This window comes from Carlito syrichta, unplaced genomic scaffold (genome assembly GCF_000164805.1).
Source record: "Carlito syrichta isolate Samal-C Ts95f unplaced genomic scaffold, Tarsius_syrichta-2.0.1 Scaffold226607, whole genome shotgun sequence".
Lineage (NCBI taxonomy): Eukaryota > Metazoa > Chordata > Mammalia > Primates > Tarsiidae > Carlito > Carlito syrichta.
The window spans coordinates 52,885-68,794 of record NW_007170703.1 but is presented as its reverse complement, the minus strand read 5'-3'; the positions used below and the strand labels follow the sequence as shown (position 1 = coordinate 68,794).

Genomic DNA, 15,910 nt, shown 5'->3' with positions numbered 1-15,910 from the left:
GCTCAGGCAATCCTTTCTGCCTCATCCTTCCTTCCAAGTAGCTGGAAATACAGGCGCGTGCTACCATGCCCAGCCGATTTTTTGATTTATTGTAGAGACGAGGTTTCACAAAGTTGCCCAGGCTGGTCTTGAAACTGTGAGCTTAGGCAATCCTCTCACCTCTGCCTCCCAGAGTGCTGGGATTACAGGCTTGAGCCACTGCGCCTGGTTGATTTTTTTTTTAATCCTAATTATAACTGCAAATAAGCTAATGGCAGAGGTAACTTAGCAAGCAAAGCTAATTAGCTGCAGGGCTCAGCAAAGAGACAAAATGCATGTGGAACCTCCCCGCAATTGTGAAGGATTTTGTCAGCATTAACTTTACGTCTGTCTGAACTGTCTTCTTGCATCTGGGAGGGCCTGACACCCCTTCATCAAGCTCCTACTGACATTGCAGAAACAGTGGGGAGGGAGAGGCAGGACAGGACTTCCTAACTCATCACAGACTAGGTGGGCACATGGCTTGTCTTCACAAGTGCTCACAGGATATGAGGGAGAGCCTGACCCACACTTCTTTACAATAAATCAAAAATTAGCCGGGTGTGGTAGCGCGCACCTATAGTTCCAGCTACTTGGAAGGCTGAGGCAGAAGGATTGCCGGAGCCCAGCAGGTCAAGGCTGCGGTGGCCGGGAGCGGCCACTGCTTCCCGGTCACTGCACTCCAGTCTGGGCGACAGTGAGACTCCAACTCAAAAAAAAAAAAAAAGTCCAAGATCTCAACCATAGCCGGGCTCAGTGGCTCAGCCTGTAATCCCAGCGCCTTTGGGAGGCTGAGGTCAAAGCAGATGGATTGCCTGAGCCTGAGGGTTCGAGACCAGCCCAGGCAACTTGGAGAGACCTCGTCCTTATTATAAATCAAAAATTAGCTGGGCGCGGTAGCATCTGTAGTTCCGGCTACTTGGAAGGCTGAGGCGGAAGGATTGCCTGAGCCCAGCAGGTCGATACTGGGGTGGCCGTGAGCATGCCATTGCACTCCAACCTGGGGAACGGAGTTAGACTCCAACTCAAAAAAAAAGAAAAGAGAGAGAGAGAGAATTGAGCTGTGTTGGGGAGTTTATACAATATTTCTACCTGCTAAGGAGTTATGTAGTATCATAAATATAAACAAATAATCTGATATTTGCCTTTAGATTAATATATTTGTGAAATGCTGTTTACACTTTTTGTAGTTTCTTAAACATCACATAAAAATAGAAGTTGTCACCTAACAAGAGCTAACTCTACACCAGGCATCAACTCAGCACGTTACCCATCTTATCTCATTTAATCCTCACAATGATCCTGCAAGGTAGAAACTACTATCATTCCCATTTTATAGGGGCTGACACCAAGGTTGAAACTGGTTAAGGTCATTGCCCAACGTTGCATAGTCATTAGGTGCTGGAGGGGGGATTCAAGCCCAGGCAGTGTGACCCAGAACCAGTGGCTACACAGAGAGGTTTACGACAACCCTGGGAGGAAAGGACAAAAGGAAATGTAGATGAGCAACTACTGGGTGCAGGCTGCCACATGAGATTGTCCTTTACGATGGGGTCCCCCCCCAAAAAAAACCAGAATTATTTTTTAGGAGGTGCACCCTTTGTAGTACAGGTTTTTCTCACTAGGTGAGTGTTCTAGGAACCCATCAGCATCAGTGTACCAGCTAGCATTGCTGTGAGAGGCTGCATTCGGCTTCAGTGAATTTTTTTCTGGGGATTCTTTCAACACGTTTGACCATTTCATGGTGGGTGATTTACAGGAGCAACCTGACCACACTGCACTGAGTGTTCCGCAGTTTTTGGCCAAAAAACGGCATGACCCCTATACCCCACCCTCCCTATTCACCTGATCTCGCCCAAGCAATCTTTTTTGTTGTTGTTGTTTCCCCAGATGAAAAAAGTCCTCAAAGGGAAACGTTTTGGCAATGAGAAAGAAGTGAAACAAAAAATGGCAGAAGCGTCAAAACTGACGAGTTCAAAAGCTCAAACACATCAAAATTGATGAGTTCAAAAAATGTTTTGAGCAGTGGAAAAAGTGTCTGAATAGCTGCATTGCATCAAATGGAGAATACTTGAAGATGACTGAAGCTTAAACATGTAACAAACACACAATTTGTAAAAATCAACTCTGGATTTCTTTGGGTCCCCCCCTCATATATGACCTCATTTGTTCCTCACTACAACTCTCTTAGGTAGGTGTGGAGAGACCTATTTACAGAGGAGAAACTGAGGTTCAGACAAGAATGTGACTTGCCCAAGGGCCCATGACTGGATCATAATAAAGCTCGTCTCAGACCCAGGTGCCCTGACCCAAGAACTCAATGCCTACTGGGCTACACTCAGCATCAAACCCTGGTCTGGCTTGCACACTGTCATGGAACCTGTTGCTTGTGCCCTAAACCCATTCTCAGCCAGGCATAGTGGCTCATGCCTGGAATCCTAGCACTTTGGGAGGTTGAGATGGGAGGACTGCTTGAGCCCGGAATTTGAGACCAGCCTAGGCAACATAAAGACCTTGTCTCTACAGAAAGTCAAATCATTAGCCAGACATGGTAATGTATGCCTGGAGTTCCAGCTATTCAGGAGGCTGAGGAGGGAGAATCGCTTGAGCCCAGGAGGTCAAGGCTGTGGTGAGCTGTGATCATGCCGCTGCACTCCAGCCTGGGTGACAGAGTGAGACCCCGACTCAAAAAAAAAAACAAAACAAAAAAAAAAAACCACTCTCCCCATGATCTGTAGCTGGGCACACAGCCACCAGGATAAATGTCACATCTTCTAGGCTCCCCTTGCAGCTAGGTACGGCCAGGTAGCCACACTCTGCTCAATGGGACATGAGGGGAGATTCTGGGTAGTGTTCTCACAGAGAAAAGGTGTGGCTCCTTTAAATCCTCTGACTGACCTACGTGAGCAGGAGGTGAGAAACCAGCCTGCACCACACCAACTAGGGTAGCACAGCATCCTAGAGCAGGTGCAAACACGGTGCAGAGCTGAAGCCCTGGCACCATGAAACTGCCACACCTGCTCTAGACTAGCATACTAGATTTGTGACGGGAGATCAGTTTCTCGCTTGTGTGAATCACTGTTATTTTGAGTCTGCAAGAATAGTCCTAACATACACTCAATTAGAACACACACAGGCCAGTTTTGAAGTCAGACAGACCAGACCAGTACCTGAAGCAGCAGATACCCAATAAACAGTGGTTGCTTCCCACATGGGTGGCCAGGGGATGGTCATTTGGCTTGAGATAGGTTCTAGCAACTGCACCCACAGTTTTGCCTGTTGTTACAGGATTGACACTTGCCTTCAGGTAAGCTTAGCTGCCCTCACTCATGCTAGTCCCCAAGAGTCATCGGCTGATGCTACTACAATGACACTGCTAGTCCCAGCCAAGGCAAGGATCCATTGTACATGAGCACCACAGACGCCCCTCTACCCCTCCCCACTTCCATCTTTGCCCGTCCCCACTCCCACCACTGGCCATTCTCCCCACAGCAGGCTGAGTGAGCTCCTCAGAGGGACCAGACCTCCCTGTCCCTGTTAGGCTGACATTTAAGTCTCAACCCCTTATGGTGGCCTCCAAGACCCTCCCAGATCTAGCCCTGCCTTCCCTACAGCCTCACCTCCCAGATCACCTCTGCTGGCCGATGTTTAGTTCCAGAAAACGCCCAGATCATACCCTGCTCATTCCAACTTCTGTACTTACTGTTCCTGGGACCAGGCTGCTGTCCCTGAGATATTCGTCGGGCACAGGGGGACACAGGAGGCCCATCCTCACTGGGCCTATTCTACCTCTCCCGTGTCACACTCTCACTTCCCAGACACTGCCACAAAAGGACAGGCTCTTCCAGGACCCATGCTGGGGGCTTACCTCTGTCACTATAGTCATCGACAAGGATGACTTCTTCTAACAGGATGTCCGGGGATGTCTCGAGGACACTGTAAACTGTCCGAAGGAGCGTTGACCAAGCTTCATTATAAAATGCTATGATAACAGATGTCTTGGGCAAGTTATCATAGTCGTATTTCTTCTCTTTGCACCTACAAATACAACGAACCATCAGAACTGAGAACCCAGCCCAGGCCGATACTGGGGATGGAGTGAAGAAGGGGACACGGGTCCCCTGAGAAATGGAAAATAATCTGCTGGAGGATCTCCGAGAGTCCCCCATGTGCCACTAGGAGCCCCAGCAGAATCTCAGAAAGGGTCACCCAACAAGTTTTGACTATGGGATATTGCTTTAAGCCATAAAGCAATTTCAGATTTGAGGAGACTCAGGGGACACAGTCACTTCTCCCTCCCCAGCAGCCCTTCTATCTGTCTACTCTACTCCAATCCTGCAGCCAGGCATTTGCTCAGACTGTTTCCTCTGCCTGGAATGACCTTTCCTCCCTTCTGTACTTGGAAAATTTCTTGTCCTCTTTCAGGAGCAGCTCAGTCCTGTTCTCCTCTGCGAACCTCCCAGAACCGCTATCTCAAGAAGGTGTTGGCCCCTCAGTGCTCCTCCAGTGCCTGGCCCACCTCCAGCTCAGCATGTGCCACTCACAGTATTCTGTCACTCACACACCACCATGCCTCTCCCTACCTTCTCCCAGCATCCAGCAGTGTCTAAGAATAACAAGGGTGGTGTGCTGAATGAGTAAGCTAGAATTGTGACTAGAAGCTATGCACATTCTGGGAAGGACTCTGCAGAGGATTCCTGTTGGCCCTGCTTTACAATGTGGCAGTCCCACGGCGGGTCCTGACGGGTAGTGATGGGAACCCATATGCTGTGACTTTACACTGAAGGTGCCCTGGCTGGCAGAATTCGACCCTGAGTGACTGATGCCACACTCCCTGAGTCACAGGACTGACTAAGGATGAACACCTGGACACCATCAGTGGGAAGTAGCTAATGGCAAGATGGGAGAGGAACAAATACCCAGAGGGATGCCACAAGGATGCCAGAAGGATTCAAGAACGCCAGAGCTTGAATGCTGGGGACTGGCCAAGGGCTCAGAAATTCAAGAAGAGGGTAAAATGCAGGAGACCAGTCAGGCAGCTAAGGCGAGGCCTTCCCAGACAAGCTCAGACAGATGAAAGAGGACAGGACGGGAGAGGCCAAACTAGGCAGGAGGACAGCTGAAACGGACATCTGCTGCCTGTTGACCGTGTGCCAGCACTGTGCCGGTGGACCCTGTATCAGTCAGTCACCAAACACTTCCTGGTCCCCCACTACATGCCAGACAGGCCAGGCCTCTGCTGCCACAGAGCTCACATTTGGAAGAGAAATAATCAAGTAAACAAATCAATAGCTACAGAAAGTAGAGGATGAAGACTATAAGGAGGGTGATGAAAGACAGCAGCTATGGAAGAGACTAGGGAGAGGGAGGGAAACAACTACAGACAGGTAATCTGGGAGGGCCTCCCTGAAGAGGTGACATTTAGGATGAGACTTCAATAACAAGGGACCAAGCTCTATGAAAAGCCAGTGAAGAGCTCTTTGCATGCAAAACCTATTTACGAGCCAGGCTCGGTGGTTCAGCCTGTAATCCCACACCTTTGGGAGGCTGAGGTGAGTGGATTGCCTGAGCCCGCGGGTTCGAGACCCACCTGGGCAGCGAGACCTCATCTCTACAATAAATCAAAAAATCAGCCGGGCGTGGTAGCGCATGCCTGTAATTCTGGCTACTTGGAAGGTTGAGGCAGAAGGATCACTGGATCCCAGCAGGTCGAGGCTGTGGTGGCCGGGAGCAGCCACTGCACTCCAGTCTGGGTGACAGAGTGAGACTCCAACTCAAAAAAAAAAAACCTATTTACGTTTTTCCTCTTCTATTTTACTGTAAAAAAATTTCAAACATACAAAAAGTAGAGTAAATAAGAAACTGCTGGGTACCCGTTGCCCAGAGTCAACAGTTCTTAACGCAGGGTCAATCTTGATTCATCTATATCAACACCCACCATGATATGCTGGATTTTCATTATATTATATGCTGGATTTTATTTAAAAATAAATATTTCAATGTGTTTCTAACAAGTAAGGATTACTTTTTATAGTAAACACAATATCCTTGACATACCTTAAAAAATTAACAATTCCTTAGTGCTGACATAGCTTGTCTATAGTATTTCATCAAAGTTAGGCAGCTGTGGGTTAGAAGACACAACATTCTTTAATGACCCAGTAAGAAAGACAAATGCTGCCAAGTGTAACAGTGGATGCACTGATTCTTTTTTTAAATGAATACTACTTTTAGAAATGTGAAAATGTAGGGTAAAATGTGCCTTCACATCTATGAAATGTGTTTCATTTTATCTTCAAAACCACTTCCTCTGTTACCATCTATTGCTCCCATTTAGAGGTGGAGTAACTTGGCCAGTTCTCAGAGTACCTGCTAGTATGTCCTGGGATGAGATCTTTGTGTGCAGGGATTTTGTTATAAGGTTCTGGCTGTTGTTCCCCACAACAGAAGGCTCAGGTGGGCCATCTGACTCTAAACAAAGATCCCTGATTCACATCTCCCCATCCAGCCCTCCCTCCTACCAAAATATGGGTGATTTCCCTTCTCCTCCCCACCAGCGTGCCCCGTGAGTCCCAGGTCCCTCTTCCTAATGCTGGGACAGTGCCCACAGCGAACTCCCAGTTTCCCTGGCAGCAGCCCGGTTCTGTACTTAATGGGGTGGTTTCTCCACAACCATGAATAGGCTGATCTGAGAGTCTCTGATGGGAGCTGGTCCTTCCTCTTGGCTACCTTTACATACTCATCCCTGCTGCATCCAGAGACCTGCGCTGGGCGCTCAAGAAAAAGTCAGCCCAGGCTGGAAGCACGAAAGCTCTGGTGTCACAAAGCCACAGGGCATCCCTACTGGTACCTGGCAGGCCAAGAGCTGAATCCTCATACACCATGGGCTTTTAATCCATGGTAGTAGCTAACCTACCACTGACCCTGAGGAAGGCTTTGTGCTCCGTAGAGTGATTCTGGTCCACATTCAAGGGGAGGAGAATTCAGCTTCATCTCTTGAAGGGAAGGATATATTTTAAAACCACCACTAATGAACAACAAGAAAGAAATAAGGAACAGCATGCCTGCAAGAGGAACCCATGGCCATCAAAAATGCTTCTAGAGGATACTTACTGATAAGGGAGAATGGTGCCACTATAATGCTAAATCAAAAAAGCAGGGTGGAAATCTATAAATAGCCAATTCTACAAACAATAATGTGTGTATGAGTGCACTCACATATAACAAATAAGTGGTAGAAAGATACATGCCAAAAATGTTATAGTGGTGATCACTAAGAAGTGAGATTATTGCTGATTCTTATCTAATTCTTTATATTTTTGTACATTCGAAAATTGCTCTAGAATAGACATGTATCGTTCTAATCACAAAGAAATATTATTTTTAAAAGACTGGATCACAGTTCTTTAGCTCTGTATAGCAAGTGTCTTCACTGAGCAATCATTTAATGTTCTGTCCTTTTCCCTTTTCTTGGCTCAGTATAGTTTGGGGTTTTTTTGGGGGGGAGGGGGGTTTTTTGGTGTTGTTTTTTTTTAACCCATAAAAACAACTCATAAAGGGATTCTCCTTTATGAAGTTCAATATAGATACTCTTTGACTTATGATGGGGCTATATCCCAATAAATTCAACGTAAGTTGAAATTCATCTAGCTGTGTATGATGACTCACATCTGTATTCCTAGCACTTTGGGAGGCCAAGGTGAGAGGATTGCTTGAGCCCAGGAGTTCAAGACCAGCCTGGGAAACATAGAAAGACCTCTTCTCTATAATTAATCAAATTAGCCAGGCATGGTAGCACGCACCTATAATCCCAGCTATTGAGTTAGCAGACGCAGAAGAATCTCCTGAACCCAGAAGGTCAAGGCTGCGGTGAGCTGTGATCATGCCTATGCACTCCAGCCTGGGCAACAGAGTAAGACTCTAACTCAAAAAAAAAAAAAAAACAAACAAACACCAAAGCATTTAATAAATAAAACCTAGTGAATACCGTATAGCTTAGCCTAGCCTATTTTGGATTTGCTGAGAACACTGACATCAGTCTACCGTTGTGCAAAATCATCCAACACAAAGCCTATTTTATAATAATATATAATTATATTACAGATTATTAACATATTCAATATATAAAATATAATTTATTAAATAGTGTACTGAAAGTAAAAACCAGCATGGCTGCATGGATGCCATTGTAAAGTTGAAAAATCATATTGAACGATTTTCAGTCAGGGACCATCTGCATATCCTTTTGAAGCATCTCTAAATTTCCTTCCAGGAATAACACTTTCCCGTTCTCCTGACTGGTAAGAAGAGGAGCACCGTAGGGTTCCACTTTGCCTTGGATATAATGCCAAATCACAGTAAATCATCATCTCCCAAAGTTTCTGCTATATCCCATGTGTTTTGTGAGGGCAGTGCTTTGACAGCTGTGTTTGCCTTGAATTTTCAGCATTATGTGTACCTTACCTGGTAAGAACAGTAACATTTGTTTGCATGCTTACTAAGTGAGAGATACTGTGCTAAGCGTTTTGCATGCATCACTTCATATAACCTTCATAACAACCCTATGGGGGAGGGAATACAGTAATTCCTTCTAGTATAATACAGATCTATGCACTATATAAATATAACTGAATTGCAGTAAATGCCTCCAAACTTTTTTTTTTTTTTTTAGGAATCTCAATTTATCACCCAGGCTGGAGGGCAGCGATACAACCACAGCTCACCACAGCTTCAACCTTCTGGGCTCAGATGATCCTTCCACCTCAGTCTCCTGAGTAGCTGGAACTACAGGTGTGCACCACCATAACAGGTTTATTTTATTTTATTTTATTTTCTTAGATACTAGGTCTTGCTATGTTGCCTAGGCTGCTGGTCTCAAACTCCTGGGCTCAAATATCTTCTTCCTTGGCATCCTAAAGTATTGGGGTTACAGGTAAGAGCAACTGTGCCTAGCCCCAATATTCTTTTATCTTTAAATTAAGGTTATCACATAAAGTCTTAAAAAATAAAAAACAACTCATATCCATTTAGAATAAGGATACTTCGCCAGGGAGATCATAATGTACATCTGTGTGTTTTATCTGCCCAGAATCCTTTCCTCTTTCTTCATAATACTACACCTTGATTTCTCTTTCAAGAACCATGCCTTGGCTGGGCTCAGTGGCTCAGCCTGTAATCCCAGCACCTTGGGAGGCCAAGGCGAGTGGATTGCTTGAACCTGCGGGTTCGAGATCAGCCCGGGCAACTTGGCGAGACCTCGTCTCTACAATAAATAAAAAATTACCAGGGTATGGTAGCTCATACCTTGAGTTCCGCTACTTGGAATGCTGAGGTGGCAGTATCGCCAGATCCCAGCAGGTCGATGCTGGGTTGGCCATGAGTGTGCCACTGCACTCCAGCCTGGGCGACAGAGTGAGACTCCAACTCAAAAAACAAACAAACAAAGAAACAAAAAAGACCACGCCTCCCCAGCTCTCAGTCTATGTGGTTTGTGTAGGGCTGAACACACACAAACACATACATATACATACACATACATACACAGACACACAGACACACACCTCCTACCTCTGGGAAGATTACACGACTCAGACCTGATCAATCAACATTTTCCTGATGACATCATTTGAATCCCTGAATCCAGGGCCCAGAATAATCTGAACCCAGTTCTAACCTCAGACTTTTCTGTGATAGAAGCCAATATATTTTCACTTATATATAAGCCAGTTTGCATTGGGTTTTCAGTCATTTTCAACTAAAAAAAAATCCTGACTAGTATAGAAAATAAGTATTTTCAAAAAGTGAATATAGGACTTCTACTCCTAAAATATGGAAGACTAAAATGTCTGCGGAAACCTTCCTGATATATATACCCCAAAAAAGTCCTGATAAGATAATTTTACAGCTGGGCTCGGTGGCTCAGCCTGTAATCCCAGTGCTTTGGGAGGCCGAGGTGAGTGGACTGCCTGAGCCCACAGGTTCGAGACCTGCCTGGGCAACCTGGCGAGACCTCATCTGTACAATAAATCAAAAATTAGCCGGGCATGGTAGCGCGCGCCTGTAGTTCCAGCTACTTGGAAGGCTGAGGTGGAAGGATTGCTGGAGCCTCGCAGGCCAAGGCTGCGGTGGCCGGGAGCGGCCACTGCACTCCAGTCTGGGTGACAGAGTGAGACTCCAACTCAAAAAAAAAAAGATAATTTTACAAAATCTTTTAAATATTGGCTCAGTTGAGGAAAGTAAAAGAAGTCCTCCGCATCCAGAAACAACAAGAAAACACTAATATAAATATTAGAATTATTAGACACAGAGCATCAAATAAGTATGCTTAATATGCTTAAATTTTAAAAATCTCAAATGAATGACAAAGAAATAAGAATGACAGGCAGATCTGAGTCACTCATAGCAATGGTGCAAACAAGGTGACAGTGAAATAATATCTTTAAATGCTAAGTTCTCAACCTAGAATTATATGCCCAGAATAAACAATCCTTCAAGAATAAGATCAAAATAAAAACATGTTTGGTTAAATAAAACTGAAAGTTAAGAACAACAGATCTCTCTCTAGCAATTAATACATGATTTATTCAGGAAGAATGAAAAAAATCCCAGAAAGGTCTCTGACTCAGGAAAGATAGAACCGTGAGCAGAGAAATGGCAAACTTGTGGATAGGTCTAAATAAACAAATACTACAGGTGTAAATTTATTGGATTAAAACAAAACTGGGTCAGGCACAGTGGCTCATGCCTATAATGCCAGCATTTTGGGAGGCCAAGGTGAGAGGACTGCCTAAGACCACGGGTTCAAGACCAGCCTGGGCAACTTGGTGAAACCTTATTTCTACAATAAATCAAAAAATTAGCTGGGCGTAGTGGCACACACCTGTGGTCCCAGCTACTTAGAAGGCTGATGCCGAAGGATCACCTGAGTCCAGCAGGTCGAGGCTGTGGTGGCTGTGAATATGCCACTGCACTTCAGCCTGGGCAACAGAGTGAGACTCCAACTCAAAAAAAAAACCAAAACAAGACAATTAAAATACTGGGGCAAGATGGGAGGGAAGGTGATCAATGCTAAAGCATTCTAAGATCCATAGTCACTGATTAACCTCAGACTCTTTTGAGTTAAATACATACTTTAAAATTCACCACTAAAGATTAGACATAGATAATATAACTGCTAAATTAGTAGAGAGAGAGAAAAATGGAGCAAGAAGGTAGAGCAAAGACTCTATCATCTCATAAAGTAGCAGGAAAAAACAGATTTTAAAAAGTGTAACAGATAGCATAAAATAATGTGCCACAATTGAATCCAAAACTCTCAGTAATGGGGAGGGAAGGTAAACATTTTTAAACAGACAAAAGTATTCGTAAGCACAATAAATACCTATAAATGGATAGAACTACCTAGTTAAAAGTCAATCATTGTCAGCCTGGATTTTTTTTTTTTAATGTCAACACAAAGTCAAGCAACATACCTATTAGAGACACATCTAAAACATACGGACACAGGGTAAGTGAAAAAAAAATGACAAAAAAGGTATCACGAAAATACTAACTTAAACTGAACATGTTCTGTGGATTTAAAGTACTTATTCAAAGACTGCCACTCTGACAACCACAAGATGGGTCTAATAAGAATTAATAAACTATTCTTCAGTTGACAACCTTGTTGGGGAAGGAAAATAAACATCAGTCTAATGCCCACACTATACGTAATGTTTTTCCAAAGATAATGTTGTGAAAACAGACGAGCAGTTTATCTTTCTGCAAAAAAAGAGAGAGAGAAGGAAAGAAAGGAAGGAAGAGAGGAGGAAAGTCTAACCAACTCCCTCCTGCAACCCTTGCAAAACACACTAACTTTTGCTGAATTACCTATTTAGGACTATTTTAAGACTCTTTGCCATCCAGCACTCAGCTCCAGAGCCCCGAACTCAGACGCACATCTGCAATTATGTTTAATAAGGCTAAAATCAGAGCAAGCAGTCAAGAAATGTAAGCACCTGTGTATTAACCACATGTTCCTGGCCAGTGGGTCACAGCTCTTCTACCATAGCAGAGAATGGCTGGTGTCCGCAGGCAAGGCTGCCCCAGCGACATGCCCGGGGAAATGCTCAGCCCAAGACACTGTCACTCCACTTTCCCCCTCCAGCATAGAAAGTGAGAATATAAACGAGAGTAATGCTAGCGTGGTCACTTTATGGCCCCTGTATTCTATGAAACCTAACACTTCCTGCAAATGTTAGTTTATTATCTGCAACCATTTCCTTGTGACACACCTCTCAACAGACTGACGTCATCACTTGCTTCAACTGCATTTGACCTGCTATGGATCCTTTCTTTGTCTAATTCTGGTTTTTTACCTATACCCTCCAAAGCATTCATCTTAATCTCCTGACTCTAGGCTAGTAGCTTTCAACCACGGTTGTACATCAGACTCAGCCTAGGTAATATCAACAAGAATTCTAATTTAATTGTTCTGGGGAAGGTCTCTGGTATCAGTATTTTTTTTTAAAGTTCCCCAGGGCCACAAACCCAGTTATCCGACTCCCCATTTTGGCTTGCTATCATCTCAAAGTGAAAGATCCCCTTTCTTGCTAGGATCAAATGAGATGCTATCCGTGAAAGTGTTGCAAGCCCTTATACTGATTGTACTACCATAGAAGGATTCCAAGTCATTATCCACCTTCCCCTCAACTTAGTCCTGTCACTAACAGAAATAAAGCTGTGCTCTAATCCACTGAAATGTGAATTATTAGATTCACAGAGAGGCTGGGCTGTACAACTGGTTCTCACATAATTAAGGCCAACCCCAGCTGGGCTTAGTGGCTCAGCCTGTAATACAAGCACTTTGGGAGGCTGAGGTGAGTGGATTGCCTGAGCCCGCGGGTTCGAGATCAGCCCCGGCAACTTTTATCTCTACAATAGATAAATTAGCTGGGCGCAGTAGTGCAACTACTTGGAAGGCTGAGGTGGAAGGATTGCTGGAGCACAGCAGGTCGACAATGGAGTGAGTATGCCACTGCACTCCAGCCTGGGCGTGAGTGAGACTCCAACTCAAAAAAAAAAGCCAACACTTCAGCAACGTCTCATTAATGGTCTGGCCCTATGCAAAAGGTCACAGTGCCAAGCCCTGCTGACACAAGGAAGAACCAAACCAAATGGTACCTTGGTCATTCTCAACTGCCTGCCTCTGGTGACAGGCTTATATACTATAGTGCAGAGACTTTCACTAAACACGTGTGGGGGTGGGCCTATGTACACACTCACATTTGAGTATGTTCTCACCCACACACCTTCGCTTATATTTTTCAAAACCTATATCTCTACCTGAAAAATTCTAGAAGGATATACACCAAAATGTTAACAATGGTTCTCCCTGGGTAGTAACTTTATTGGTGATTTTTTTTTTTCTTTTTTGCTTCTCTGTGTATGCTAACATTTCTAGAGTGAACACGGATTGCTTTGACAATGTAAACAGAGAAATTGTCCCTATCCAAAAAAGGGAGGAACAGGCACAAGATCTGGAATGCAATGCAAGGCAGCTCTGCCTCAGATCTGCTGTGTGACTTTGGGGGGGGTGTGACTTTTCCTCTCTAGTTTGACTGGATGCTCCCAGGGGCCCTCCCTCCTGCAACATTCAAGGACCCTAACTACCCCTCTGCTTATTAAACTCCCAGGGGACCTCACCCTCGAACTGTGAACTCATAATCTACCTTTTCAGTTTCTCCGGCTAAATCTCAAGACCCTGATTAGTTCCTCATCCCTGTATAAACCATATTAAAAGTGGGACTCGACCCAAGGCCCTGACCCTAGTGACCACACTGAAATTATGCCTCAAAGCCTGGCTGGCAGAGACCCACACTGCTCAAGCTCACCTTCCTCTCTGGCTAGACAAGAATAATCCAACAGGCCTTGCTGCAGGAATTAGAGGCAGGAGGCATTTCACACTCCTTATCATGCTGGGTTTGGATTAACTTCCCAGGGTCAATGCAACAGCAGGATCCATAAGAAAATCCTGATAGGACACAGGGCAGCTGTCTGTGTTACCATGGAGACGGAATACCGTAAGCCCCACAGGTTGTCCAGAGTGTTTCAAAGAGATATTCACAACCTGGGACAATAAAGGAAGTTGGATCCAGGGGGAAACAAAAACAAAAACAAAAAACTTTATGACCAAGTCCTGGATGATTCTGAAAAGTGACCTGAAAAGTATATCTTTGGCAACAGGGAAAAGTGAAAAAAACTAATAAGAATTGAGTGCACAGTGTGCTCCCAAGTATTAGTGTTTTATTAGTTCCTAGGTTGTGTCCTGTCTACTCACTTTTATATAGAGTGACAGAAACTCACTCTTATGAGTTCCCTATTTTGCAGATGTGGAAACTGAGGCTCTGAGAAGCTAAATAGCTTGCTGGAGAACACAGAGCTAATGAGCAAAAGAATGAGGACTGTGTCTTCCATGGGCTGGGATTGAACCCTGGGTATGACCTGAAAGTTTCCCCTGGGGTTTTAAGGAGCTAAGCATACATTAAGCCATTTGGCTGAGTGGGAGGACTGCTACCAATCCCAGCAAAGCTTTGCTCCAAAAGAAGAGTGAAAAATGCTCAGGCAGAAGCATGAGGCTAGGTCTGAGGAAATCCCCCCAAATAAGGAGGATGGTGAAGTCCAAGTCCACCCAAACATGGGGGCAGAGTTGGGGGTCTCTTCATTTCAGCATTCATGGTCTCTCTCGTCATGGTTCCATGGAGCAAGCCTGTAAAATCCTGAGGTCAGCATGGTGCCAAGTGGCTAGGAGGGCCACAGTCCCCCCAAGGCCAGTTCTACCACTTTCCAGCTGTGGGGCCTTGGGTGAGTCACTTATCTTTCAGAAACGATATCCACACCTATAAAGCAGCAACGGCACAGAGAGGAGAAGGGTGGCAGATGCCTGGTATACGCCACAGGCTGCCCCCACCGACTCCAACAGGGGACCCCTCTCTGAGCCCTCTTTTCCTCACCATCTATAAGAAGGAGACCTAAGCGAGGACCTGGAAGATCCCTGCCACCTCAAGGGAAATGAGATAGAAGGCCAGGAGGCCCAGGGGCAATGGTGGCAGTAGCCACCTGGACTTCCTCCTGCTGCCAGTTTGTGTCCTTGCGCCTCACCTGGGCCGGGGCACAACCCGCCCAGCCAGCAGCTCCAACAGGAACTAGGCCTCTGACAACACAGCCTCCAGTCTGGCACCACCCACGGGAGTAAGTTGGGCTGGACTACGGCCAGAAGCCCCACCTCGAGCTCCTTCCTGGCTTCTTCCACCCAAAGCTCAGGACTCCAACGCCCAGGGAGTGAAGGGCAAGGAGGCTTTCTGCCTCTGGCTGGGCCTGCGAGCTGCCTTTCACCTCACCTGCCGTCGCTGCCTCCCCTCCTGTTCTTTCCCTGGGCCTGGCACTCACACATGAATGAATGGAGCCTGTCCTGGCCGCAGAAGTCTCCCAGGCAGAGCAATGCGTAGCCGCGCTGTCCTGTGGATGCTAGGGGATCCTCTCCTTAAATCTGTCCGCTTAGCCTCGACCCCCAACTTTCCAGGGCAGAATGACAACTCCTCGAGGAGAAGAGAGCAAAGAGACCACTTCGTGACAGACCTGCCAATTTCTGGGATTTTTTCCCTTTTTTAACTTTCTCGCCTCCCCACCCCCTACAAGAACCCTCCTCCGAGAAAGATTCCAGAAGGCGCGCGATCCACACACATCCAGAGAGCCCTGTTGCCGGCCGCCACTTCTCCGAGGGAGACACTGAGGCCCGGGGCTCCGAGACGGGGCTCCGCCCCAACATGCGGACTCACAGCGGGTTCCAGCGCTCGGGCAGGCGGCGGTGCAGCGAGATGCGGTCGCTGAGGTATATGTTGATCTGGTGCAGCCG

The 15,910-nt window shown here is 45.8% G+C and overlaps 1 protein-coding gene across 1 annotated transcript in view; it reads right to left on the bottom strand.

Annotated features, from left to right (window-relative positions):
- The window catches only part of GALNT12 (polypeptide N-acetylgalactosaminyltransferase 12), a gene marked incomplete at its 5' end in the record, with an annotated part of 41,307 nt that extends 25,397 nt beyond the window's left edge, over window positions 1-15,910 (bottom strand). Inside the window, 2 exons of the mRNA XM_008051715.1 lie at window positions 3,887-4,056; window positions 15,834-15,910. Of these exons, the coding sequence (XP_008049906.1) occupies window positions 3,887-4,056; window positions 15,834-15,910 (247 nt within the window). The remainder of the gene's footprint in view (window positions 1-3,886; window positions 4,057-15,833) is intronic.